General features: G+C 60.9%; 11 protein-coding genes and 3 non-coding genes across 14 annotated transcripts; 8 read left to right on the forward strand and 6 right to left on the reverse strand.

The window, feature by feature from the left end:
* Window positions 1-133: 133 nt before the first annotated feature.
* On the forward strand, window positions 134-472 carry A1Q1_06200 (transposase; the record flags this gene model as incomplete). Its single annotated transcript, XM_014321409.1, has 1 exon — window positions 134-472. One exon carries the CDS (start codon window positions 134-136, stop codon window positions 470-472), a length of 339 nt encoding a protein of 112 aa, XP_014176884.1.
* Window positions 473-1095: 623 nt separating this feature from the next.
* On the reverse strand, window positions 1096-1186 carry A1Q1_t451. Its single transcript has one exon. It is a non-coding gene; the product is annotated as a tRNA-Thr (tRNA).
* Window positions 1187-4827: 3641 nt separating this feature from the next.
* Window positions 4828-6026, forward strand: A1Q1_06201 (uncharacterized protein; the record flags this gene model as incomplete). The annotated part of the gene is made up of 5 exons (XM_014321410.1): window positions 4828-4999; window positions 5067-5717; window positions 5756-5824; window positions 5868-5930; window positions 5983-6026. The coding sequence occupies 5 exons, from the start codon at window positions 4828-4830 to the stop codon at window positions 6024-6026; spliced, it is 999 nt and encodes a 332-aa protein (XP_014176885.1).
* Window positions 6027-6518: 492 nt separating this feature from the next.
* On the reverse strand, window positions 6519-6609 carry A1Q1_t450. The gene has a single exon. It is a non-coding gene; the product is annotated as a tRNA-Arg (tRNA).
* Window positions 6610-10032: 3423 nt separating this feature from the next.
* Window positions 10033-11778, reverse strand: A1Q1_06202 (uncharacterized protein; the record flags this gene model as incomplete). The annotated part of the gene is made up of 4 exons (XM_014321411.1): window positions 10033-10046; window positions 10111-10925; window positions 10986-11502; window positions 11628-11778. The coding sequence occupies 4 exons, from the start codon at window positions 11776-11778 to the stop codon at window positions 10033-10035; spliced, it is 1497 nt and encodes a 498-aa protein (XP_014176886.1).
* Window positions 11779-11880: 102 nt separating this feature from the next.
* On the reverse strand, window positions 11881-13137 carry A1Q1_06203 (uncharacterized protein; the record flags this gene model as incomplete). Its single annotated transcript, XM_014321412.1, has 3 exons — window positions 11881-12422; window positions 12694-12883; window positions 12934-13137. 3 exons carry the CDS (start codon window positions 13135-13137, stop codon window positions 11881-11883), a joined length of 936 nt encoding a protein of 311 aa, XP_014176887.1.
* A 1778-nt stretch (window positions 13138-14915) lies between these two features.
* On the forward strand, window positions 14916-16532 carry A1Q1_06204 (nucleotide-sugar transporter; the record flags this gene model as incomplete). Its single annotated transcript, XM_014321413.1, has 2 exons — window positions 14916-15197; window positions 15588-16532. The coding sequence occupies 2 exons, from the start codon at window positions 14916-14918 to the stop codon at window positions 16530-16532; spliced, it is 1227 nt and encodes a 408-aa protein (XP_014176888.1).
* A 483-nt stretch (window positions 16533-17015) lies between these two features.
* Window positions 17016-17297, forward strand: A1Q1_06205 (uncharacterized protein; the record flags this gene model as incomplete). The annotated part of the gene is made up of 1 exon (XM_014321414.1): window positions 17016-17297. The coding sequence occupies one exon, from the start codon at window positions 17016-17018 to the stop codon at window positions 17295-17297; it is 282 nt and encodes a 93-aa protein (XP_014176889.1).
* A 321-nt stretch (window positions 17298-17618) lies between these two features.
* Window positions 17619-18787, forward strand: A1Q1_06206 (uncharacterized protein; the record flags this gene model as incomplete). Its single annotated transcript, XM_014321415.1, has 4 exons — window positions 17619-17711; window positions 17762-17951; window positions 17995-18189; window positions 18258-18787. 4 exons carry the CDS (start codon window positions 17619-17621, stop codon window positions 18785-18787), a joined length of 1008 nt encoding a protein of 335 aa, XP_014176890.1.
* A 45-nt stretch (window positions 18788-18832) lies between these two features.
* Window positions 18833-20011, forward strand: A1Q1_06207 (uncharacterized protein; the record flags this gene model as incomplete). Its single annotated transcript, XM_014321416.1, has 1 exon — window positions 18833-20011. The coding sequence occupies one exon, from the start codon at window positions 18833-18835 to the stop codon at window positions 20009-20011; it is 1179 nt and encodes a 392-aa protein (XP_014176891.1).
* A 50-nt stretch (window positions 20012-20061) lies between these two features.
* A1Q1_06208 (uncharacterized protein) lies at window positions 20062-21219 on the forward strand (the record flags this gene model as incomplete). The annotated part of the gene is made up of 1 exon (XM_014321417.1): window positions 20062-21219. One exon carries the CDS (start codon window positions 20062-20064, stop codon window positions 21217-21219), a length of 1158 nt encoding a protein of 385 aa, XP_014176892.1.
* Window positions 21220-21387: 168 nt separating this feature from the next.
* Window positions 21388-21481, reverse strand: A1Q1_t449. Its single transcript has one exon. It is a non-coding gene; the product is annotated as a tRNA-Leu (tRNA).
* A 670-nt stretch (window positions 21482-22151) lies between these two features.
* A1Q1_06209 (uncharacterized protein) lies at window positions 22152-24266 on the forward strand (the record flags this gene model as incomplete). The annotated part of the gene is made up of 1 exon (XM_014321418.1): window positions 22152-24266. The coding sequence occupies one exon, from the start codon at window positions 22152-22154 to the stop codon at window positions 24264-24266; it is 2115 nt and encodes a 704-aa protein (XP_014176893.1).
* Window positions 24267-24510: 244 nt separating this feature from the next.
* On the reverse strand, window positions 24511-25464 carry A1Q1_06210 (uncharacterized protein; the record flags this gene model as incomplete). The annotated part of the gene is made up of 3 exons (XM_014321419.1): window positions 24511-25200; window positions 25280-25383; window positions 25428-25464. The coding sequence occupies 3 exons, from the start codon at window positions 25462-25464 to the stop codon at window positions 24511-24513; spliced, it is 831 nt and encodes a 276-aa protein (XP_014176894.1).
* Window positions 25465-25884: the final 420 nt, after the last annotated feature.

Here is a 25884-nt window from a genome sequence, read left to right on the forward strand (position 1 = left end):
TGCCGAGGAAAAGCAGAGAGAACAGATCTATTCGGGGGTGTCAGGAGGGCAGGAGAGACAACAGGACAGGACGATGGAGTCCGGCTACGCCAACCTGATCCTGTTGCCATATGTAACCGAATTCGCTGCCGAGATGGCTACCGACGGCCTCGGTGTCGTTTACACGATGGAGGACGGTGCATCGGTGCACGGTACAAAGGACTGTGACGCAGTTAGACGGCACTTCGGCATCCACAGGCTCGACCACCCTGCCTGCTCACCTGATCTCAACCCAATTGAGCACCTCTGGGCGCACCTGAAGTCCTGTCTGGCCCGTCTCCCCATGGCCACGTCCGAGGAAGACCTCTGGCGCAAGATCCAGCAGGTTTACGACGAGGAAACGCCTCAAGAACTGATTGACGCACTCTGCGACTCCATGGAAGAGCGTCTCGAGACTGTGATCGAATTGGAGGGCGAATACACTGGGTATTAGTGTTATAAGCATGCGGTTTTTGCGTGGATCCAAATCTCCTGAGTCGTGGCTCTTCGTAGAACCTGTTGCCATTGTCCTATCGTTAATATTAAGCGTAAGAGAGAGTGCTCGAGATGGATGAAAGATTGAGAAACTAGACATCGCGAGACGTCGCGCGGGATACATGAGAAAGTGGAGGTAAAAGTGGAGGTAGCGGAGGCAAATCATGACGTAACGTGTCTTACGTTGATCCAAACTCAGATCTCTCAACTGTACCACTGTTGTCGCGTGCCATCATTGTCCGTCTCTTGTCGCTTGTTGCTGTGAACACGCTGTGCAGAGCTATAGAGCTTTCACAAACTCTAAATAGTTCACAGACACCGGTGAATGAACCAAAACCGCACATATCCGCCTCGAGCTCATATTGCGAAACGTTCCTCCCCACCCACTGTCGCCCGTGCCCATTCAAGTTTCCTTCCCCGTGTCGTTTCGGATTCTGCGCGATCACAACCTCGAACGTACTGCATGCACACAATTGTCTACAGAGTAATCGGCGTAGCAGGCGTCGGCCACCCGCTCGTTCGCCCTTGATGGAATTGAAAAAGTTGGCTGATTCGCACTCTCGTGCGACTACGCCGCATGTTTGCCTTCTACCCGAATCGAACGGGTGACCGTTCCATAGTCCGATTATACACCGCTACTAGTGGAAAATTCTAGCCACTGAACTAAGAAGGCCGGACATGTCTGCTTGCGTAGCATTCGGAATTCCGTCGCGGGGCGTCGACGCGAGTGCGGAAGTGGCTGTATCTGGGGCTACGGCATACTATGTCCGCTACGCGACACTAAGGGCGTACACCTGAAGTTTTGTCGCGGTGCGGAACCGCGCCCTTGTTTAGTTAACCCAACATGACGCGTCCTTCGCAACGGCCGTGAATGATCGACATTGTGGATCCGAGCGAGAGCGAGCGTGAGCGTCGTGTGGGAGCTGGGATTTTGAAGCCAAGATTGGTTCTCTGACCCACCTAATTGTCAGGGTGTGCGTGCCTGTGACAACCAGCTGAAGTCCAACATCGATGGCTCCTTCGCCTCGCGGCTGCCTTGAGCCGGCGAGCTCGAAGCGAGATGTTCGTGCCGCGGCCTTGGTCACTTGGCCGCTCGCCATGAGCCCCGGCCTTGAGGATTGGGGCGCCTTCTTTGCCACTCGCCGAAGCAGCTGCCGAATGGATTGGAGTGGGTCGATCGAACTTTCTTGACAGCGTTCTGCCAGAATAGCGCTAGAACATCGAGCTTCCCCTGCTGTTCGGGCGTTCGGGCCACCGCGCAACCCGATACCATCGTCGTTGCCCGACGACTGGAGCGTGACAAACGCTCCAAGGTTGTCGCAGACCCACTCAGACACGGTTATGCCTCGTTTCCAGCAGCGTGCCTGCACAGGGAGGACCTTCAAACACATCGACCAAACATGTCGCTCCTCGCAACGTTGCTATTATTGCTGAGGTGTCAGGGGAAGAAGGGTTGTCGGTATGTGACTCACATGACCCTCATGGGCGGTCGGACGTGCCGCAAGCCGCTGCGCGTCAGTGGTGGCGGCGAGCTCTGTGCGCGATCAGGCGAGTCATCGAGGTTGCGTGAGCGTCTCGTAATATCTTGCAGGAAACGAAAGCCTTGCACGGCTGCGGCGCTCAGGGCGGTGGCGGGCATGTAGCTGTTCTCGAATCAGATAACTTCGCTCTCACATCCCCAGACGTCCCTGCTTTACCTGATAAGGCTGATCGGTCGTCATGAGCAGAGCAGCCAACCAGCGGCACCGGGACATCCGGTGTCTTCGCGGCCGACATCCGGTGGCACGGCCTACAGCTCGGACCAGCCGACCGGGGCAACAGGCGAACTTTGGATGGCCGATGTGACGGCCAAGCGAGAGGTCAGGTGAACACACAGAGTTGCATACTTGGTCCTCGGGCAGCCCTTGCGTTTCCATTGTTCGCATTATCTTCTCCCTCACATTCAACGACCACGACGCCAGTGCCTACCGGGTACTCCGCGGCTCGGCGTCGTTCCGCGGACCCTCTGCGTCTTTTCTGTTCCTCTCGTCCCTCAGCGACTGCTAGGTCTTCGCTGCTTGTGGCCCTAATCGCTCCCCACCTCGACATGGACCCCGGCAACGGCACGCCGGACACCGCCTGAGCCCCGACGTAGGCCCGACGCGCACTCCGAGCGCAGCACGCACGCGGCCCTGCGGACGAACAAGAGGTACAGCAACCTTTAAAGTTTGCTCAGGCCTCGCTACAGAGTTACCACGTACACACGCCTCGTTCCTGTTCCTGTGTCAGTAATGTTTGTTCTCTATTCCCTGTGTCCGTAAGTGTCTCCATTCTCATGTCGCGAGAGTGTCGAAAGCTCTCCCGTCAGCTATCGTGATTCTCGAAAGAGCTGTCGAGAACTGTCGAGAGTGTTTGACAAGTGGGTGGTTGGGGGTGTCGCAGCAATGTCGCGTGATTGTGTTTCGATCACGGCCAGCCTTTGGGCGGTCGTCTACCCGTTGAGGCCAGAGCCGGCCAGACACAGACCAGACCAAGGGATGTGACCTGTCGAGAGATTCAATTGCTCCTGTCCTGTTTCATTCATTCTCAGCAGGGGCTAGTGAGAATGACAGTGGAGGAGATGGGGAGGATGCGACGAGGGTAAGACGAGAGGGGCTGGAAGACGAGGAACAGGACTCTGTTTGATGATTCAGTCGTCACCTGGCTCAGTCGTCACTTGCTCGTCACTTGAGTCACTTGCCCAAATTCGGTGCGACAACGTACGCAGCGTGCACAGCGTAGCGCGATCATCTCATCCCTGCGACGTACTGCCCACGCACTCCTCCTTACGTTCTGCACTCAATCAAGTCGCCGTCGGCGGAAGCTTCCATCCCAGGGATGCGTCTTCCTCACGTCACGGATGTGGCGGAAGTACCGCACGCGAGGGCCCAGGCTGGAGCCGCAGCACCAATCCCACGCTCGCATCCGGTTGGGATCCCACTTCTCCCACACTATCGGCAACCAAGCCCTCGCCCAAGCCTTTGAAAGCGTCTCCTGAGCCCACGCAACTTACGTGAAACTGGGGCTCGAACGTGTTCTGGCGTGATTCCAGCGACGCTCCTGAACCGCCCGAAGATCGCGAAGCTCCGGAGAGTCAGACGCGCGACGCCCCGTCGCTCTCGGAGGCTGTCTTTGGTAGTGGGTGCCGAGCGGCGGTCCGGCAATCCACCGGCGGACGCCCAGCCACTCGGCAGCCCGATAGACTCGAGACTTTTGCAGTACGCCGGGGCATGCGGCGCTAGCCGGCGTACTGTGATTGGGGAGTACCGGGCGACTCATGCGGCCTCATGGGGAGTGTAAGGGGAGACTGGGGGAAAGGCCCGATAGGCACGAGCTTGGAGATCTTCCAGACCACGCGGATGCCGAGAACCCTGTCAACCCTGCTAAGCCCTGCTCAACCCTGCCGATAGGCTTTCGGAGACTATGAATTGTTTCTGGCGGTGCTCGAGCGTTCCGACCGACGGACACACGGCGTTCTCCAGCCTCGGCCTTCAGATTGAGGCAAAACCAAGCCAGGCCCCCGACATTGGTGCCGACTTGTTTGCGTGCACAAGCTGCAGATGCGCGTTGCGTGGCGACGGCAAACCGGCTGCCTCATCGGCGTTCTGAAGCTTCGACCGGCCTTAGTCGTGACGTTTGCTGATGGCCGACGGGGGAAGCGAGTCGTGACGCGGGGCTGCGATCCTCAAAGAGGAACCTAACGGAGGGAGCATGAGAAAGCGACATGACGAAACAGAGGCACTCCAAGCCTCGCAGCCTCGCCTCGTGGAGAAGCTCGAGGATCGGGGTAGCTCGACTGTTGAGCCTTGAATAGAAGAGGCTGATGGGCAAGACGGTTGGGCAGGGGTTGCAGAACACCGCTGGGACGCCGGGGTAGTGCGCTTGCCGGCTCGCGCCACGTCGTCCTCTCGCGGTCGTGAGGAGGGGCTTGGGGAGGGAGGAAGCCGAGCAAGCCTTGGAGCCTTGAATCATGCAACCTGAGAGGCGCTGGTCCAGATCTATTCGGGGGTGTCAGGAGGGCAGGAGAGACAACAGGACAGGACGATGGAGTCCGGTGTCGCCCGTGAGGCTATCGAGGCCCTTGTTGCTATTCGTTAGCTGCGGAGCCGGGCAGCGCGTCCGAGGTCACCTGGGCGTTCTCTGTGATTCTGGGGTGCTGACCTCGATGCCGGCAGGACGCTGAGTGCCGACCGGGACAGATATATAAGCAGAGCAAATGCTGTACGACTCCAAGCCAGACCATCTCACGATACTCGAGAGCTACCCTCTACTCCAGAATCACACACACGCTTCATCATGAAGTTCACCCTCGTAACCCTCGCCGTCCTCTCTACCCTTGCCCAGGCTGCCCCTGCCCCGGCTGCCGTCCTCGCTGAGCGCCAGGGCGGTGGTGGGCAGTGGGGAGGTGGTGGCGGCTGGAAGCGCGACGAGCTTGAGGAGAGGCAAGGTGGCGGCGGCCAGTGGGGAGGTACGTCCTACATATTGAGGAGTGCTGACAACAGGCGGCGGCGGCTGGAAGCGAGACGAGCTCGAAGAGCGCCAGGGCGGAGGAGGCCAGTGGGGCGGCGGCGGCGGTTGGAAGCGTGATGAGCTCGAAGCCCGCGACAACCTCGAGGAGCGCCAGGGAGGTGGTGGACAGTGGGGAGGTGGTGGTGGTTGGAAGCGCGATGAGCTGGAGGAACGCCAGGGCGGAGGCGGCCAGTGGGGAGGAGGCGGCGGTTGGAAGCGCGACGAGCTCGAGGAGCGCCAGGGAGGCGGTGGCCAGTGGGGTGGTGGCGGAGGTTGGAAGCGCGACACCGAAGAGCTCGAGAAGCGCCAGGGAGGAGGCGGCCAGTGGGGAGGCGGCGGCGGCGGCCAGTGGGGAGGAGGCGGCGGGTGGAAGCGCGACCAGCGATGCTGCCCTTGCGACGGCTCCGGAGACCCCAACGGATGGAAGCGCGACACCGACCAGCTCGAGGAGCGCCAGGGAGCTGATGGACAGTGGGGTGGTGGTGGTGGTTGGAAGCGTGACGACGGCGAGCTCGAGGAGCGCCAGGGAGCTGATGGACAGTGGGGTGGTGGTGGTGGTTGGAAGCGTGACGACGGCGAGCTCGAGGAGCGCCAGGGTGGTGGTGGCCAGTGGGGCGGCGGCGGCGGATGGAAGCGCGACCTCGAGGAGCGTCAGGGCGGCGGCGGCCAGTGGGGAGGTGAGTTTCATCGGCACGGAATGCTTGGCTGACGGCAGGCGGTGGTGGTTGGAAGCGTGACGACGGCGAGCTCGAGGAGCGCCAGGGTGGAGGTGGCCAGTGGGGTGGTGAGTTGCATCGCTACGATTTCACAAACGTTGCTGACAACAGGCGGTGGCGGATGGAAGCGTGATGAGCTCGAGGAGAGGCAGGGAGGTGGTGGCCAGTGGGGTGGTGAGTCGAGACTTGGCGACTTTGCCGTAACAGAACTCGGAGCTGACGACAGGCGGCGGTGGCTGGAAGCGCGACGCCGAGGCCGAGGCGGAGTAGAGTCTGGAGGCCGCGATATGTCTCTCGCCTGCTCTCGCTTGTAGTTTATCAAACGTAGTCCTGTTGTTATGCCACGGAAGTCTCAGAATCCCACAAACTCTGCTGCCCACCTGCGTACTCTCGGTGCCGAGTCTTGCGCAGCGGCTCTGCCGGTCTACCGGGTCTCGCACCGTAGTTCTGCGCCTCGCACCGGCCCAGGAAGAGCAAAAGCCGGTGACTAACCTTTACGTGGATACGGGCAAGCCACAGGCACGTGATTCGCAGCTGGGTTAGCGAGGAAATAGTTAGTGGTGGGTGAGAATACGCAGTCCGCACTGTAAAGCCAGAAGCCAGACCTGTCGTGAGTTGCCGGAGTCGTAGTGCCTCGCAGTTGGCGGCCTCATCCGATGGCTGCATCTTTCCCCTGATTCCAGCGCAACGGCTCTACGACATAGGGAGAGGGTGCATCGTGCAGAAAACGACATAGAAAGGTTCAAAAATGGATGTAAATGAAGCCACTGACGGGACTCGAACCCGCAACCTTTTGATGTGTGATGAGAAACTCTCATAGAAGTCAAACACGCTGCCATTGCGACACAGCGGCTTGCATTTTTCACTCTCCCTTACCTAAGTCGGGCACGGGGGCCCCGCAGACTTACATCAGCCTTCTGCCGTTTTCGCATCCGCCCCTCGCCCCAAGTGCGCCCCTCTTTTGCCTCCGCGGTTTCGGAGTCAGCGTCAGCTACATCTGCATTCTCAAGGACTCACTCGTGGTGGAATGGCCACCGAGTATGGCTTGACTGTGTTATGGTGATTCCTTTGGTGCATCAAGGCGCAGGGTGGGATCTTGCTGAAGTCCGGAGCTGGTCGACGCGCGGAGAGGTGTTGACGGGGAAGCATTGTTGAGTTGCGTTGGGGAGGCCGGGTTGACCGTTGCTTGAATGACCTGGGTACGATGATAGAGAAAGGATGAGAGAGGGACAGAGGTGAGAATGTGGGAGGCAGAGAGAGATGATGAGTGAGTGAGTGAATGAGAAGTGATAACGTGGATGAAGGCGGTTTAAGAGGACGGAGTGGGGCGGTGGAAGCTTCCGTGTTGCGAGGAGCGCTGGAGGGCGAAGGGCAGTGTCTGCGGACGCGCGTTGAGGTGACTCAACTATGTGGATCGGACGAAGGGCGCAGCCGCAGTCTCTCGAAGTTGAATCCGCATGGGTTGCGAGTAAGCTGAGGCACGCGTTGGCAAGAAGGGCGCAGCTCGGATGTGACGCTCAGCCGATGAATCGTACCAGTTGGTCGCAGATGCGTGCTATCCCTTGTGGCAAGGAGCTACATTGTGCTTCTTGCACTGTGGTGATTTCATCGTCTTTTCACCGTGATGGCTGGCCCTGTCGAGGCAAGGAGAGACTCACCGGTCGCACTGGAGGACGGGTGCTTCAAGCATTGTGCGGGCAGGATATGGTTCGTAATTTGTTTGAAGTGACAACGTGATGGTCCAGGCTCGACGAGTCGTGGGTGATTAGTCAGTGACCGCTGTTGATGAGAGATGCAGCGAATCATCGAGAAGCCGTTCCGGTCACTGGCTGGGCATGCTGTCAGGACGTAAGGCGAGATGAAGGGGGGGCGGACAAAGATCGGTGCAGCTGATTATGAGCAGTTGCCAGACTGGCCGAGGGCGCTTGGATGGTATGCAGAGGGCTGGGGTGGGTAGATGGTCGATAATGGCGCGATCGGCGTTTGAGACATCAGATGAGAAAGCTGCACTCAACGAGAGAAAGGGAAACGCTACATGTGTCCTCATCTTGGGACAAGGTTGGAGCAAGGGATGCTAGGACACGAATCTGATGGTGCTGGGTGGTACTCGGGGACCACTGGGGAAGGTTGGAGCTGGAAATCAGATGTGTGCGGGCGTGTGGAGGGACAACGATGTATAGAATGTTCGACAATTAGTGTCTACGTAGTGGATTCCATCGGGCAGGCGCTAAGGAAAGAATTAGGCGTGGAAGGATGTCACACGCATGTTGATATGACCACAGTCTCAGCAGAGGATGAGCAGGCAAGAAGATAAGAAGACTATAGTCATCCCCTTCGAAACACTCCGGGTGTGTCTCCGAGAACCGCAAGCTGCGCCGTATGAGTACAGGACGTCTGAAACATTCTACTGAGCTTCTGGTTCACCCGTGGCTTTAGGCTGCGCCGCACGCACTTCCCCAAGGACAGAGTGAACGATAGTGGCTGAACGGGTGTAGACGTAGTCAGGTTTCGAGGTGAGTGGAGATGCCGAGGAAAAGCAGAGAGAAGAAGGGTGCGAGTAGGTGGCAAGTGTGTTGCACGACGAACAGGTCATGCGAAGGAAGGCTGGAATTGCAGAGCAAAATACCCTGCAAAGCTGCCGAATTAAAAAGGATGCACCCATAGCCCCGTCTGCAAGTAGCTTAGCATTTCTGGAATGGTCCTTTGATCCACCAGTAACGCTTGCTTCTGAGCTTCTGGCGTCTACACCGGTCACGAAACAATCTGTCGAGGGGTTTGATCAGAATCAACAGAGTGGACTGCCTCCACCGCGGAGCCCCACACATCTGCTTCATGTTGCACGTCCCGTCCGCTTGCCTTCCTCCCACCTCAGAAGTCGATGCCCCGGCTCTCGAGGTTCCAGCTCTCGATGGTGTCGTTCTGTCTCCGTCCTGGCTCTGCATACCCCGCAGAATGCACGCTCGGCTGATCGTGCATCCTGCCCGTCTCCGCGCGAGCTTCGAACTCGACCACCACGTGGCTATGACGTCACTTATCACTCACCTCCTTCTCTGCGCAATCTGCACCCCGCTCGTCTATGAAACACTGATCAGCAACCCCTGCGACATGCGCCCGGATCAGCAGCAGCGCGATCGACGTGCGTGCCGGTGGAGGCGGGAGTGTGGCATCGTGCCGTAATTTCCGTCAATTTTCTTCTACATCGAAAAAATCGTAAAAAGGTCGCCCTGTCGGGCACGGAAGAAATTCGAACAGCGGCGTAATGGTCACGTGGCGCGACTGCAATAGTAAAAGGCGATTACAGTATTAACTGGTACGTAAACCAACCGCTTAGAAGGTCATGAAAATGGAGCGTTATATGCCACACTGCCACACATCGGCTGGCGGCCCTGGGAGATGAGTGATCTGCCCTCGGATTGCGCCCTCTTGTGTGCCCTCCGCAGGGCAGCTGCGGGTGTCTCATGCACGGAAGCGCAAGGCGTGCAAGGTGGACTTGGGCGCTCGCTGGACTCGGCGGCATACACGCCTGGTGTGAGCCGACTGCTGGACCGACTGGAAGTCGCCCTGGCGCCGGCGGCGAGCTTGTTGGCGCAGATGACGGCTGCATGTGCTGGGCCCTCGACGGCAGCACACAACAAACATGCAAGCTTCATGCATCTAGTAACATCTCGGGGTTGAGTCTCCATATGCGCAGGCAAGTATCGACGATAAGCGCCAGTGTCAGGCCTCTAACCACTCTGTGTGCGATGCGCCGGTCGTTGGTGCTATATTACGTAAAGATCATCATGAGTTCTGCCGACGAGATCTGCCCATCGCGGCTCGCCACCTGCTCTATCGGTTCAAGGCGACTCCTGGGACTATGCATGCTGAGTACTATCTGCTACGTCACTTCCGCACTCTCTTCGACGCTGGGCCCGAGTCCCATGCTGACCTTTGGCGCTCGGCGGACTGGTTTGACGACGACGCAGCAGCCCCCGAGGAGGCCGGCTGCTGTTGCAACGCCCACGACGCCACCGTGCCTCGTCCACTTCCTCGGCCTCCTCCCCGGGCTCCCCTGCCCCTCCCGCCTGTTCCCCTTCCTCTGCCACCGCCTCCTCGGCCTCGGCTGCTGCTTGTCGCTGCGCTCGCTGCGCCGTCCCAGGAAAAGAAGTTGCGCGCCGTGTCCACAAAGTCCGTGTTGTTGACGAGGATCCAGGTGAGTAGCGCGACGCGGACCTGCGACGGGAGCTGGTGACCATTGGTCCACGGCTTGTGCACGCGCAAGCGCGGCGCATCGTCGTCAGGACCACGAGGCTGTCGACACGAGTGGGTGCGTGCCCCTTGAGCGGCCTTGTGATTGAAGACGAAATAGTTGCACACTTGGTGCGGACACTCGAGCACGTTGATGTACCCCCGGCCTTCGACACCGCGCCCACGATCCCGGACATGGCCCGCACCGATGGGTTCCTTCCACTCTCGAGCTCCGCATGCGCCCCAGGGGTGAGGCTATGCGTGAGAGCAATGGCGTTGAAAGCCAACCACGCTGCGCTCGAGTTCGGTAGAACAAGCACCGGCGGGTCCTGGTCGGAGGGCGTGTACGCGGGGGGGATCAGGTCCGCGTACGCGTGAAGGGGACCGGCCTTGATGGACTTGAGGACGTCGGCGAGCGAGTGCTCCTCGACGACGTTGCCGACCGCCTGCCTGAGCGCCGGGAACTTGTGCAGGTCAGACGCGATGTACACGCGTATGCTCCAGCAATTGTCGCGACCGTCGCCCACATCCAAGTCTGCACGATCGCCAGTGCACGAATGCGCCCAGCCCCGGCCCTGCTGGAGGTCATCCACCTTGACAGAGACTACCTCCAGACAAGAGACGCAGCCGGCAACTTCGATGTCTTTGGCCTCGACAGATGCCTCCGTCGCCAACTGCTTGAACATTAACATTGGCGCGACGGCGCTCGTGACTGTCCAAAGGCTCGTGCCCATGGGCAGAGTCGACAGTCGGAACAGGTCGGCGGCGCTGGTGATGCCGGTCGATGAGCTCGAGGCGGCCGATCCGGAGGCGACGGACGCGGAGGTCGAAACAGAGCTTGAGGCGCTGGGGCCGGCGATCGCAGCAGGCAGACAGAGGATTCCGCTTCCCGGCCGTGGCACGGTCGACGGTCGGTCGACGGGGCTTGTACCCGTCGCTCTTCTTCAGCGCCGAGGCGTGAATCTCGAGATCGATGCCGGGGCCGAGGAACAAAGGAGCCACTCTTCGCGCGTCCTGAGGTGCGCTGGGCAGAGGCGGTTCGGGTACAACTCCTCGTCGAGCCCTCGCCCCCTAAGGTCGTCGAGCAGCGCCGAGAGCCGCTCAAACTGGGCGCGCCGCTCGTCGCTCCTGAACCCACCCTCGAAGAGCACCACGGTGCCTCCAGGCGCGCGCCTCCGCTTCGGAGCGCTGTCGTTGTCGCCGTCGTCACCATCGCCTCTCTTGTCGTCGTCGAGGTCGACGAGCTCCATGAGCTGGGCAAGCTCCAGCAAGTCCTTGTCGCTCTTCTTCTCTTCGTCGCCCGCGGCATCATCCCTGCGCTGCGCCGCCGAATGCTGGCGCCTGAAGGCTATCCAGTGCGCGTTGCGCTTGAGCTGCTCGCGCGCAGAATCCAGCTCTTCGTCGAGCCCGGCATTGGAAATGGCCACCTTGACCGAGGCAAGCAGAGCCTGGTGCGCACCCAGGTCCGTCGGGTCCGGTCGTCCGTGCTCGCGAGCGTGCGATGCCGCGACGCTTACGGCTATGAGCGCCGCTTTGCTGGACAGAGCGAGCAGCCGGACCGCATCAGACTCGATGATCGGATCGTACTTGATCCTGCCGCCGTCGCCGACAGGCACGAGCAGGGCGAGATTGTCCCCGCCCTACCTCGTGATGAAGGGGCGGCCTTGGCAGTCGGCCCACCAGAGGCTGCCGAAGGCATGGTGGTGTCGATGACCTCGTCAAGGGCGTCCTCGTCCGGGTGCTCGCCAGGTTTGGGCAGGTCGCCGAGCAGGGTCCTCGACAGGAGCAGCTTCATCGCCACGTCACGGAACTCCGTCACGATGACGAGGGGCTGGTATACGTTCAGCAGCCGCATACCCAGCACGGAGATGAGTTTGGACTCCTCCGCCGACCACTGCTAGAGGTCGACGAAGGCTCCAAAAGCGTGCCGCTCGACGTCGTCCTTGGGCGTGTCGCCCAGAGAGGATATGATGCTCCGACTGATGGCAGGTCCAGGTCCGCAGTGAGCGCCGAAATACGCCAATCGTCGATCCTCGCCGTATCGCGCCTCTTCTGGAATGTGCTTGCCTAGGCGCACGTTGACGACAGCACCGCGAACGAGACCATGGACAAGAGCGGAATCGACCATGCTGTCAAAGGCCGCCTTCGAGATCGGCTTGACGCCGCGAGCCCTCTCCCAGTACTCTCTGGAGTCCTCGAGGTGCTCCTGCACCTTGGTGTTGAGCTTGGCAAGAGCGTCGATAGTCTCGGGCTCGTTGGGATCGTCAAACGGCGGCAGGTCGACCTTGTCATACTGGGAGAGGTCTGGCTCGTGGTGGAACCCCCCACGAGCCGAGTTGCCCATGAGCGGGGCGATCGTGGCCATGAGCGCGCGCTCCGTGGCGTGGAGGTCGGAACGCTCGCGGTACTCGCGACCGACGCAAGGCGATTCGAGACCTGCTGTTAATCACCTGTTTCTTCACACCAACTTACCTTCAAGGAGGAAGACCTCGACGGGACGGCTCGTCATGGCGGTGAGGTTGCACCAGAAGGTGCCACCCGTCCTCTTCCCGTCGTCCTGCGCGCGGCCGTCGGGGGTGCTCATGGTCGTGGTGCCGAAGTATCGAATCCGGACCGGGCGGTTGGGCTCCTTCTTTGCCTCCTCGACCAACACGACGATGCGCGGTGCCTCGGCTGCCTGTCAGCTCGATCCTTCGCAACAGATGCTTACCAGGGAAGCGCTTCTGAAAAGCCACCATTTCGATGGCAAACTCGGCGGCTGACGACCAGGTCAGCTGGCGGACGTAATGCCGCGCCGTCTCGCCGACGCTGTCCAGCAGCTCGTTCTCGCTAGTCGGGACGGCCCACGACGGCGGCGGCGCATGCAGAGGTGCGAGCGCGAGGCGTAGCAGGTCCGAGCCCTGCGCGTCGGAGAACTAACGTCAGATGTCGGAGTTTCTAGTTAACTCACGAGGTGCAGGTCGCCGGGACGCACTGTGCGGTCGCCCTGAGTTGCCCGCATCGTGTCGACAAAGCTGCAGAACTCGCCGTCGTTGTCGATCAACTCTGCCGCAGCCTTCCTTCGCGCTGAGTCTAGGCTGCGGGTTCGCTCGATTAGTTGCTGGCCCACGGTGTCGGTGGGCGCAATGCCGCCGTCGGGGGGGAGGGTGGTCATTCTGATGTCAGCGAGTGTGGGTGCTGCCGGCCCCTGCTGGGTGGCGATTGAATGGCAGACGCTCCAGGGAAGGTGCTTGGTTACTCACGTGGTGGGGGGTACGGGGCTGAGATTGATAGCACCGTGCTAAGGGCGGATCACGCAGGTGCTCGGACGAACGTGAGCGACCGGGCTTACGTGGTGAAGCAGGGGGTGCGGTAGAAATAGTTGGCAGAGAGTCTGAGCGAGAAGGTACGAAGGGAGGAGAAGAACGTCGTGTAGGACAGGACCGAGGTGCTCGAGGTGTGCGGGAAGACGAGCTATGAGAGACGAGGGTGTTCTCTGCCGAACGACTAGTGCAAGGTTTAGCACGACCGGTCCTTGACAGCTTGAAAGCGACGGTTGGATGAGGAAGAGAGTGAAAGAGAAAGGGAGTGAAGGTGCCAAAGGACGCTAGCGAGGATCATGCTGATCGCAGGTCTGCGGACGTCTGTTGCCGCTCCTAGGCGCAACCTTCTTCTTGTATCCAGACGGCGCACCCGCTCCAGCAGCTGCTGACCGCCCTTGTCGTCGATCTTGATGCTCCCTCAACGGGGTAGCTCACCATATGATGTCAGCGTGTGCAGAGTCACCTCCACCGGTGGATGACACGGGGGGAAAGGCGATGGATGGCACGGGGAGGGAAGGTGGTGGATGGAAGGTGGCTACTCACCGTGACGGCGGGGCTAGGGAGGGGTGCGGGCGGGGACACTGGTGGGGAGGTAGAGGAGGAGCGCGAGAGGCGATTAGATGGAGGAAGGCGTTCGGGACCGAGTGCAGAGTCAGAGACGAGGGTGAGGTGATAGCAAGGTGGCGACCTTGGGCGTATTGTGAAGACGAAGAGCGGAGCTACAGTGCGTTAGGCAGAATAGGTGTCGCAAGGCCAGGGTGATGGGAACGGCAGAGTCAAAAGGAAGGGATATAACCATAGAACTGGGAAGAAGGCAAGGAAGACAACAGATGTGGGCAACAATGTGGAGACGAGGAGGGATGCGGGTCCGTGGTTGAAAGAAGCTAAGGCCAGCGGGGATCACGCCGATTGTGTGGAGAACCGCAGCACCACCGTATCCAGGAGATGCGAGATTACCACGATGTGCACAGCACGATGTCGAGTCTGTTGTCATTGACGTCAGAATCAATCAGTACTTAATCAGTGCGGTGCGCCCGTCGACATGAGAAGCACCCCGTGGAATGCTGGAAGAGATCGAACTCGACACGAGAGCAGCTGTGACTACACCCAACGAGTGACGGATCGCCTGTCAGTGGTGAACTCAGCCACAGTCCCCATTTCTCCCGGCTCTATACGAAACGGATGAGTAGAGGTGTCCAGATATCGAGGATGGAACAGGAGTGGCGTTGCGCTTCGTCGGGTCGAATGATGGGAGTTCTGAGTTTCGTGAGTCGCCGACTCACTTGTATTGCCCGCCAGGCACGACAATATTCAGGATTACAATTGTTGCAGGCCGCCGACCGGTGAGAGTCGACGCCCTGGGCGGTAGTGCTGGCACCGCCAAGGCTCATGTGGAGGCACACGTTTGCTCATCCACGCGTGAATTGTGATGACAGCTCCCGCCGAGGCCGTCAGTCCGTCCCGCCGCCCGCCGGCATCCTTTTCCTGACGCTTCCAACTTACAGTTCGCGTCGTCTCACACATCTTCTTGAAGCGCTGTCGCAACCACAAAGCTCGATGGGTACGGCATAACCCACACACACTCGGGGTTTCTTCAACCCCTCGTCAACTTTCTTTTTCTACCAGCACGATGACCTCTGCGGCGTCTGAAGCCCCGCCAGGGTATGAGCTCGCCGTGAGCGAGGAGATCTTCCGGGCTTCAACCTCGTCGGACGACAGTCTCCGGGATAACCCCGCAAAGCCCGTCAACGTGAAGAACGGCGACAGCGACTCGGATGACGACGATCTGGTTGTGCATGAGCACAGTGGCCTGCAGAGCGCAGGTTCCGGCAGTTCGCCGTATCAACACCAACTGGGCGCGGCCAGCCGCACGCATCTTGCTAGCGTCGGCGAGAAGAAGGCGCTCTTCATTGTAAGCAGGCCGCGATGGCGGTGCTGACCTCAGAAAAACGTCCTTATCACGGGCTGCTTCATCGCGCTCTGGTACTCGTTTGCGACCCTGCTGTCCATGTACAACAAATGGATGTTCAGCGATCAATACTACGGCTTCAGCTACCCGCTCTTCGTCAGCGCATGTCACATGGTGGTCCAGTTCCTCGTCGCCGCTTTTGTCCGATTCATGTTCCCCCGGTTCCGTCCCGATGAGCGGCCAACCCGTAGGGAGTATGGCACGCGCATCCTGCCCACGGCCTGGACCACGGCCGGAGACATCGGTCTGAGCAACCTCAGTTTGAAGACAATCACGCTGAGTCTTTATAGTAAGCTTCGCCTGCGATTTAGCTGACAGTCAGCGATGTGCAAGTCTTCGGCGCTCATCTTTGTGCTCTTCTTCGCGTTCCTCTTCCACCTGGAAAAGTACAGCCTTCGCCTCGTGCTCGTTATCGGCATGATCTCGTTCGGCGTCTTCCTCATGGTGTTCAACACGACTGCCGTTTCGCTTCCGGGTATCATCATGGTGTTCACCGCCTCCGCCCTCGGCGGTCTGCGATGGGCGCTGACCGAGCTGATCATGCACAAGCGCGCCATGGGCCTGAGCAATCCGTTCGCAACCATCTTCTGGCTGTCGCCGCTGATGGCGGTCGGACTGTTCTTCGTCTCTGCTTTGGCGGAGGACTGGGCCGGCATGTTCCGCCAGTTCTTCCACGGCATCGAGGCGCTGAAGAACATTGGCGTCATTGCGCTGCCTGGCTTCATCGCGTTTGGCATGGTCGCGTCCGAGTATTTCGTCCTGCAGCGCGCGGGTATCGTCCCCCTCAGCGTCGCCGGTATCTTCAAGGAGGTTTCGACGATCTCGTTCTCGGCCTGGATATTTGGCGACGAGTTAACGCCGATCAATATCGTCGGTGTCGTCGTAACAGTGTGTGGAATCGCCCTCTTCTCGTACCACAAGTACCAGAAGAGCATCAGCCAGACGGTCGAGATTGACGAGACTGGTCGCGCGATCACGCACGACGGCCTGGACGATGAGCGCACGCCCCTCGCTCACGGTAACTACGAGACCGAGGAGCGCTCGATGCGTACTGGCAGCACACCTGCCAGCCGACCCGAGAGCGTACGGTTACACACGCTTGCGCCGAGCACGGACGATGATGACGAGGACCGCGTGAACCGTATGCGAGATGACTTTGAGGGGTGGGACCACCCCGGATCAGAAGACGAGTATGAGCCAGACGACGACCTCGTCGAGGCCATGCGGGAGAATCGGGGCCGCTCCAAATGGGCCGAATGGTGGGACAAGCCAATGTAGACGCCTTATTCCACCCAACGACTTGAGCTTTACGAATAGACTACACTATAACGAACACACATACATAATGCATGGGTTCTCAGGTCATTAAATCGATTGATGTAGTGCACTGGTTACGACAAGCTGACATACCGCGTTAGTTGTCTCCAGTCGTGGTCGAAACAAAATGGAGTCTGCCACCCAGAGGATCGAACGAAGGCGCGTGTGCGTGGCGGTAAGGGGGTGAAGTGGTATGCGGTTGCTTCAATGCATGTCGGCGCCAGTGACCACAGCAAGCAAATCTCATAGTTATGCTCGCTGAACCCCGTGCTCACAGAAAGCTATGCATACTGGGATGTCTTGTAATGCTGTATCTGAGGCGGCCTGCACCTGCACCAGATGTGAGAAAGGGTATGCTGTCATGCTAGCACTTGAGCGTACTGCGCGATGCTGACATGCTGACGGTATGGGCGGCAACAGACCTCCGCAGGCCCTGCGATCAGCATGATCGTCGCTAGTGTCCTTTGGCAAGGACAGGATCCTTTACTCCTGCTTTCTCTCTACTCCTCTTCTCCGGCTGCATTCGTTGAGGAGGCTCCCCAGCAGCTCTCGGACACACCTTCGTCTGCTATCGGCACTGGTGGGATCAGCTCGTCGTGTTGGGCTCTGTCTTCTCAACGCTTCCTCCGATACTTCCCCCTTCGCGGTCTCTCAAGTCTCTCCCCGTTTCTCACTGCCCCATCGCCTCCATCCTTTCACCACAACCGCGGCATCGCCCCAGAATAACGACCTCAACCACCCTACGTACTCAGTTCTTCGCCGACTACGTCCCCCACAGTCGCCACCGTGAGTTGTTCGTCCCATCCTCATGCCCTGACTACCACTCTGTCCTACTCCCTACCTGCACGGCCCGTATGTCGTCGTACCGGCCTCAGGACACTTCCACGCATCTGCACAGCGTCCGCAAGCTGGCAACTGTGGCTGCGCTGACACTAGATGCCGTCTTACCCAGCGGACGGAAGCATTGCACTGAACGATGCGACCGGCCAGGTACTATTGACGCGCGTGCGCCGCCTCAACACCCTGCGCCAGAAGGCCGCAGCGAAGATGCTCCAGGAGGAGAGCGGCCTCTACCCGTTCGTCAACGAGCTGCGGAACGCGCAGGGCGACCGCGCCGTCCTTTTCGGAGACCTTGGTCTCGTGAGTTGTCGAGCGGTTTCAATGTCTAACATCAGTTCTCGCACCAGCAGGCTCTCGACCTCGGCAAGCTCGCGCTCGCGCCGCTCCATACACCTTTGCCGGCGTGGGCAACTCCGGACAATGACGCCGACCTGTCGGACGCTGCCGGCTCGTTCGTACAGCACTACGTCCGGCAGCTGACGTGGTCGACCTGTTCCTTGTTCGAGGCCGACATGAAGCGCCTCCGTTGCCGCTACCCCGGTAAGTACTGCAAGTCGGAGTCTGTACTGATGGGCAGCTGAAGCTCCGAAGATTACGGTCCTCATCGAGGAGGCACAGAAGCACCCCGAGCTTCCCGTGTACTTGCGCTACTTTGGGACGACAGGGATGAGCACACCCGGCGACCGCGCCCACGACGACGAGCACGGTGGGAAAGACACCTTCTGGACCAATCTTCTCTGCGAGACGGGGAAGACTGCCGACGTGTTCGGCCTCAACGGTGAGCAGACACTCCGTCTTAGGTGAAGAGCGATTTGCTGATGACAGGTCTCACCGCTACCTGTACAGGTCGCGATTATCGCGGCCGCACAGACCTGCACGCGACCGAGCGTGCGCTCATTTCCTCGGTTGCGCCTCTGTGCGGCAACTCGGCGCGCGGCGGCTATCACCAAGAGCCGGACCTCGCTGTGAACGATAAGATTGTTCTTCCCCCGTTCGACGATCCAACCGCACCTACGACGCTGCAGGCCCTCAGCCATATCAACAGCAGCGTCGAGGCTCACCTCCACGATGCCAAGACCTACTGGGAGGACGCCCGTGGCGCCACGGCCATGTCCGAAGCTGCGTTCCAGAGCACGCTCGAGGCGGCGCGTGTTCCGCACCTCGTCGGTGGAGGCGTCACCCACATCCGAGTGGCTAAGGACGTGCCGAACGAGGAGCACCGGAACGATGATCGGCGGCTCGCGTACTTCGGGGCGCACGCCGGGCCTGGGCCTACTCTTAGCCGGACCGTGGTCCGCGCGCTGTTGGACGAAGGGCCGCATGGTCAGGACCTGGACGCAGAACGCCAAGGCTTCGGTGCCTTCTTCAACTATTAGCAATGGTTGTGGCATTTTCTCGTCCGACTTGGCCTGGTCATGGCCATGCGCTTGCTGGCAGTCTATCAGCCGCTTGTCGTCGTCGCCGAGTCGCGCGAAATCTGCGATCGGCTGCTGCTTGCTGCCCCTCTCATGGGCAACCTCCCCGAGGTTGGTCAATGGCCCAGCGAAGTCGAGCTCGGCTCCGTCGTGGACGCCACGCTTCCCTTCGGCGGCCTGCCGTGGTCCAGGTGCCAGGGGCGACCCTTCCTTGCCCGATGCGGTCCGAACGCCTACACGATCCTGGTGCCGGTCGGCGACGGGGGTCGCGTCAAATACGACCCCGTCGTCGAGTCGGAAGTGATCCGCGTCCTCGTCCTCGCCAACAAAGCCGCCCTGATGGCGGTGTCGGTCGCTATGCGCTTCACCCACGAACGCGGCCGCCCGGACCCCGGCAACCTCGCCCGTTGGCAGGAACTTCTCGAGCTCATCAAGAACGAGCTTGTCGTCACGGGCATACAGGGCGAGCTCGAGGCCGCGCAGGAGGAGCTAAGGGTCCTCGGGGGATGGATCTTGTCGAGACGCCAGGGATCGGCGCATAGACGCAAGATCGCCGATGCGGGTCAAGAAGATGTTGACCGAGTCGCCAACGCGCAGGTCGAGCTCGACTTTGACGACTACGATACAGGCGACAAGGACCATCTCGACGTCGAGGAGTCGGAGGCCGGCGTCGAGGAACCCGTTCAGCCGAAGTTGCGAACGGGTACGGTGGTCAAGTACGAAGGGCCGAAGGGGGGTTCGCCGCGCCGCAAGGAGCAGTTCGAGCACTTCTCGTCATGGCTCGACGACCTCCGTGCTCGCGGAATCGACGAGCGCCTCTTCCCCAACGCCCTCTGTCCCCCATGGATGGACCGGGAGGAATGGCGACGAGACTTCATGGAGTCTAACAGTGGTGTCCCCATCCGTCGCTCCGTTGCGCACAGGTCGCGTGGAACCAGCAGGCGCTCAACCACCGACCGCGCCAAGGCGGGCAAGCTCACTATGGCCTCTGCGATCGCCTCGGCCTCTGACGCGTCGTCTTCTGCCGCCTCCACCGCTCTCGCCTTGCCCTCGTCCGCGCGCTCCGCCTCGGCCGCCCGCTCCGCCTCGTCCGCGCGCTCCGTATCTGAGGCGGCCTGCACCTGCACCAGATGTGAGAAAGGGTATGCTGTCATGCTAGCACTTGAGCGTACTGCGCGATGCTGACATGCTGACGGTATGGGCGGCAACAGACCTCCGCAGGCCCTGCGATCAGCATGATCGTCGCTAGTGTCCTTTGGCAAGGACAGGATCCTTTACTCCTGCTTTCTCTCTACTCCTCTTCTCCGAGCGCGCCCTCCGGTTCCTCAAGCGCACCCTCCGCCTCGTCCGCACCCTCCACCTCGGCCCCGCCCTCCTCCACCGCGCTCTCCGCTTCCTCGAGCGCAGGGCTGACGCCTAGTGCCGCTGCCCCCCTGACGCCCGCAGAGCTCGGGCTGTCCGTGGTCGTCCCACGCGACGGCGACAGGTGGCAGTCTACGGCCGACACCCGCGGCCGGATCGAGCAGCTCGCCACGGAGGCCTCGCTCGACGTCAAGGGCATCCAGGTCGCCGGGTGTGTCGTCTGCCGCGAAGCGGTAGTCGTCGAGTTTGACCGCAGGTCCTTGTACCACAACTGGGGCCACTTTTGTAATGAGAAGCCCCCGGGACAGGTCAAGGGCGTCGACTACCGAGAAGGTTGCTGGGTGTCTCGGCTCTTCTTCGCGTCCGAATGCTACCGCTTCCCAGCACTGCAGGACGAGGTTGACGATGCTGTCGAGTACCACGATCTGGAGGAGGTGCTTGGGACGGTCTTTGACGCGTCTAGTCCGCTCAACTGGCTGGCCGAGCTCGTACCTCCCGGCTTTATCGTTCCGCCTGATGCCCCTCCCGTCATGGTGGCAAAGAACTCGACGGCCGCGTGGCTCGCACTGAACGGTGTCGCCCTCGCTAACCGCCTGACGCCGGGTGCCTTTTCCGAGCTGGAGGAGACACGGACCGACAACAAGGGGTCGAGCCGAGCGATCGCGAAAGCGGTCCGCATTGCGCGCGCGAACGGGACGCCTGACATCGGCATCAATGCGTGCGACTTCGCCGGCTGCGATTTCGCCATCTTCAATGGCAAGCCCGGCGGCGGCGTCCTGAACCACACTTGTCGCCGGCCGTCGGGCCGACCAAGCATGCCAACAACCCGGCGATACTCGAACGTGTTCCAGTTGCCCGCACCGGTTCGAGTAGCGCTTCTCTTGTGGCTTCGGGTGGAGGGAGGGGACGAGTGGGCGGATATGGCTCGCGAAGTGTTCTCGTGGAGGGGAGCGGGGCAGGCGGCGGGACCGTCAGGAGGGAAGAAGCGAAAGGCGCCGAGCAAGGGGGCGAGTAAGAAGGCGCGCAAGTAGGTGAATATGCATGTTGTATCTCTGCCTGTTAGCTGTGCTTGGAGCGAAGACTGAGATCACGGACGCACTATAGTGGGATGAAGTGCATGTGATCCTCTACGTCTGTGCGATGAGAACCATGTCGAAGGCGCAAAAAGGTTGGCGTTAGGGAGTAACTGAATACTCTCTTGACGAGAGTGGGATTCGAACCCACGTCCGAAGACTGCGGAGGAGAACAAGATTCACCTTAACACAGCGCCTTAGACCGCTCGGCCATCTCGCCGGGAACGAAATTGAGTGGCGCTGGAAGGTGAGGCGTTGGTGCCGGAAACTTCGGCAGTCGGATGGTCAGATTATGCGCTGGTGACATGCATGAGATGCTGGTCTGTGTATTCGTGAAGGGAGCCTCCATCTGTAGACCGAGGGGCAGATCGGGCGATGTAGAGGTGAGCGGCGAGGAGCGCTTGTGCGGCCGGCGGCCCGAAATTGTTTTCATGACGTACCGGCAGCAAAATGTCTGTGTCCTCTGAAGTCCACCTTCCCTCAATCACTCATTTGACTCATTGCACGACTTCGAAGTATGGGGGTTAAGGGCCTGCAGACGTTTCTGAAGGAGAACCGGCAGTCGTTGTGCCGCACACTCGTGCTGGACCGGGACGGCGCGAGCGACCGCGCTCCGGTGCCCGTTGTCGTTGACGCTTGGGGGTGAGCTACGAGGAGGACTAGGCTGACTGTCAGCGTCATTTATCAACTGTATCTCGACTCATTACCATGGACTACGGGTGGAGAGTATCTCCGCTTCTACCTCGTCGTGCGCGAGCTCGTCGAAGCCTGGCGCAGCGTTGGTCTCGACCCGACATTTGTGTTTGACGGTAAGTGGAGGTCTGCAGTTGGTAGTATAGCTGACGACAGGCCCGTCCCCGCCTAAGAAGCATGACACGACGCTCTCGCGCATGGCGGCGCAGGTCTCGACGGCGCGCGTCTTCTACTCCCTGAGCGCGAGCACGCGCTCCTCGCCGACATTCAACAACAAGGGGGACACGATTCTTCCCCCGTTCTGCCGCGGTGCCTTTGTTGCTGCGCTGAACTCGCTCGGTGTGCGTACGCACTTTGTGCCGCAGGGCGAGGCGGACGGCGTCTGCGTCGTTCTCGCAGACGAGATGGGCGGCTACGTTCTCGGGCGGGATACGGACTTTGTCATCCTGAGCGCCGGTGCGAGCGACAAGCTGCGCGGCTATGCACCGCTGGATATGATGGAGTGGACCGACTCGGCGCCGCCAGAGGACGCCGACGCACCGCCGGCAGCAGATTTTACGACCGTCGCTGCGAAGCGACCGCGCTCAGCGCGCTCTCGCATGCTTCCCCCGACCGATGCGGCAAATCCGACACTCGTGCTCGCCACCTACGCCACTGCTCCTCTCTGCCGGCGGCTCAGGCTCGATGCGCCGATGCTCCCGCTCCTCTCGTCTCTGGTCGGGAACGACTATACGCCGCAGTGGGCAGGCGAGGCTCTGTTCCCCCGCATGCGACCGGGAGATCGGATCGAGCGCGTCGCGCGTGTTCTGTCAGAGCTCAGGCCCAACGTCTCTTCCGCCGACGAGCTGGTCCGCCGTGCTGTGCGCCGACTCTGGGCCAAGCCGTTCGTCGACGACGCTGCTGTTGCCGAGCTTACCGACGCGGTTATCGACGCGACGATCCAGTACGTCCTCCCGCCTCCCGACTGCTGCGCGCAATTCCCCTTCTGCGGCGAGCTCGACGCTGGCTGTAGGACAGCCACGGCGAGTCGCGCAACGAGTGCTGCGCCTAGCCGCGCGCCGACACCTGGTGGCTCGACCTCTGGACATTGCGGGCAGCACTCGGACGCTGTTGTCGCGTACGCCGCTGCTCAGCGTGAGGGCCGCCTGAATTCGCTCGCTTCCGCCTACCTTCACCCGGACCGCGTCCACCTGTGGTCTGCGCTCGAGGACCCGTCAACTGCAAGCTGTCGCGCCAGTGTCGCTGCGTGCCGTGCCCGTCTCGCCGCCTACACGATTCTAGACGCCGCGGTAGGAGGATTGCGTTTCCCTCCAGCCTCCGCCGAGATGCTCGACGAGCAGAAACAGGACCAAGAGGCGAACGCGCTGCTCGGCATCGAGGCGGAGGAGGAGCAGAGCGAGGAGCGGCCGCGCGTCGTCACAGAGTACCTTCGCCAAGGTGGCGGGCGAATCGTCGTTGCGAGGCGAGCGGTCCTGCCGCCGCAGGGCGAGGCAGTGGACGGAGACGAACTCGAGAACGGAGACGCGGCCAACGGAGCAGAGGCTAACGGGAGGCGCAACGGGGAGACGCCAGAGTGCCTTCTCCCGCTTGCCGAACGTCAGCGCCTCTACCTCCACCACCTCGGCGCCGACACGCCCGCGATCCTCGCCCTGCCACCTCGTCTGCACCCGCTCGTCGCCGCCGTGCGCCTCCTCCTCTCCACAGGCGGGGACTGGACGCGGTCCGAGATCGAAGCGCTCCTGCGCGGCTGCATCGGGTCCCTGGCGGCGTGGGACGCTGCCAAAGACACTGCAACGGATACCGAGCCCGAGTCAGCATACGCGACGGCAAACGAGGAGCCCGAGCCGTCCTCTCCCCTCTCGCCGCGTCTCGAGCGTATCATGAGCGGCAAGTCCCAGACCTTCGACCCCGAGATCACGCCCCCGGCCGTGGAGCTCACTTCGCGCGCGACCCGGCTCGTTGCCGCCCTCACCTCGGCGCTGCAGGACAGCCAGGCGCTGGCGCAGGCGCTCCTCCTCCCCCCGCCTCATGGCAGCCCGCACGTCTGGATCGCGGGTGCTGCGCTTCACTCGCTGCTGAACGGACAGGATCCACCCCCAGGCGCGGGATGGGCTTGGAATCGCGCCGCGAAGAATCAGTGGAAGCGCGCCGTCGCGGCCACGCTGGAGGGGTACGACCTGCCGTCCGCGCCGGCCGAGACGAAGAAGAGCAGGAAGAAGAACAAGAATAGGGGCAAGAAGGCCTCTGAGCCCGAGAAAGGGGGCAAGGACAACGGACCCGCGAATCGGTTCGACCTCCTCGTTGGCATGTAGATAGCGACGATTCGCATGTAGCGCGATGCAGGGGCATAAACTGTTACATATGGACTGGCTGCGTGGAATACGCGGGTACTAGGGTGTTGACTACGGATGCACTGTTCGTATAGTGGCTCCTCACACTTGCTCTCACTCCTACTCCATCTGATCGTCGCCGCCGCTCGCTGCGCTCGTCTCGCTCGTTGCTCGTCTCTCACCTCGTCTCTTCGCTCGCTCACGCGCTCGCTGCGCTCGCGCTCGACTAAACGCGATTCGAGTGATCAACGTAGCCCGCGTGCGGCTGCGTGAACGCATACTGCTGCGGCGGTCCGGGGGTGATGTCGTCTGTGTAGCGGTCGTTAAACTGATTGGGGTGTTGGTCAGAGTACCCCTCGTAAGGCTGGTCATGGTACTGACCTCCTTGCTGGTTGGGGTGGGGTGGGGTGCCGGCCGGCGTGGCGTCGTAGGAGGGGCGGTGGTCCCAGGCGTCGTTGGGGTGCAGCCCGCCGGGAGTGGAGGGGTTCTGGAAGTAGACCGAGTCGGGGTTGTACCTGCGCGACTGGAGGATGGACATGGTGAACGCCTCGGGGTTCTCGCTGTACACGGAGTGGTACAGCTTGTGGTCCGAGACCTGGGAGCGCGAGTACTTGCTCGACGCCCAGACGTAGTACGACTGCATCACGAAGCAGATCGCCCACAGGCCCGCCATCATGCCCAGGTCCGCCCAGCAGAAGCCCATGCAGATCGGGTCGCTCTGGTCGCTGAGGATCTCGAGCGGTCCGCTCATCGTCCTGATCTCGTCCGGAGGCGCATAGTACGTGCTCTTGCAGTTTGCCACAGCCGTGTTGTGCTTCACACCAGAGATGATCACAATCACGGCCGCCACAGCGAGAGCAACGTACGTCGCAACAGCGTTCAGCGTGATGTACCACTTGAACGTCGTGGTCTTCTCCTGCGAAGCGTCAGCGGTGCTTCTGGTGCTGTGCGGGCGCGATCACACACTTCGCCCGACATCTGCTGCATGTACTTACCCTGAACACTCCGAAGAACCCAATGGGCTGCACCAGAACTCCTACGAAGCAGATCACGCCGAGCAGATACGACAGCCACATCGGGCTAGGCGAAGCACCGACGACTGTTGTCAGCTGAGTGCATCATCGTGAAGCTGCGCAAACTCACCTGCTGGGGCTGCGAAGCAGAGCACACCAGTAGCCATGGCTACGGCCTGTTTGTTAGCTTCTGCGCAGGGTTCAAAGCTGGATGGGATCGGACGGAGACAGACATTGCGCCGCCGCCGCGCATCGCTATGTGGACCGAGCGCGACGACCGAAGCCAGCGACAGGCGAAATTCCCAGCATCCCAAGGGCACCACAAATGCGCAGCATCACGCCGCTATGTCTGCTCGCTAAGTCGTTGCTAGGTCACTAGTCGCGGCGGCGCGTCGATGGTCCGATGGTCCGATCCCATGTCCGAGTACTCACGATCTGCTCGATCATGATCGCATAGATGCCGGCGTTGACGAGGGGCACCGCTGTCCATGTCAGTTTCGCCAGAGAGAGGCCAACTTACCGCAACAGCAGTACCTCGGGTCGATGAGGCCCATGCTTGCGTGCGCTTTGGGTGGTCGGGAGGGGAG

The sequence above is a fragment of the Trichosporon asahii genome, assembly GCF_000293215.1.
Source record: "Trichosporon asahii var. asahii CBS 2479 unplaced genomic scaffold scaffold00075, whole genome shotgun sequence".
In the NCBI taxonomy this organism is placed as follows: Eukaryota; Fungi; Basidiomycota; class Tremellomycetes; order Trichosporonales; family Trichosporonaceae; genus Trichosporon; species Trichosporon asahii.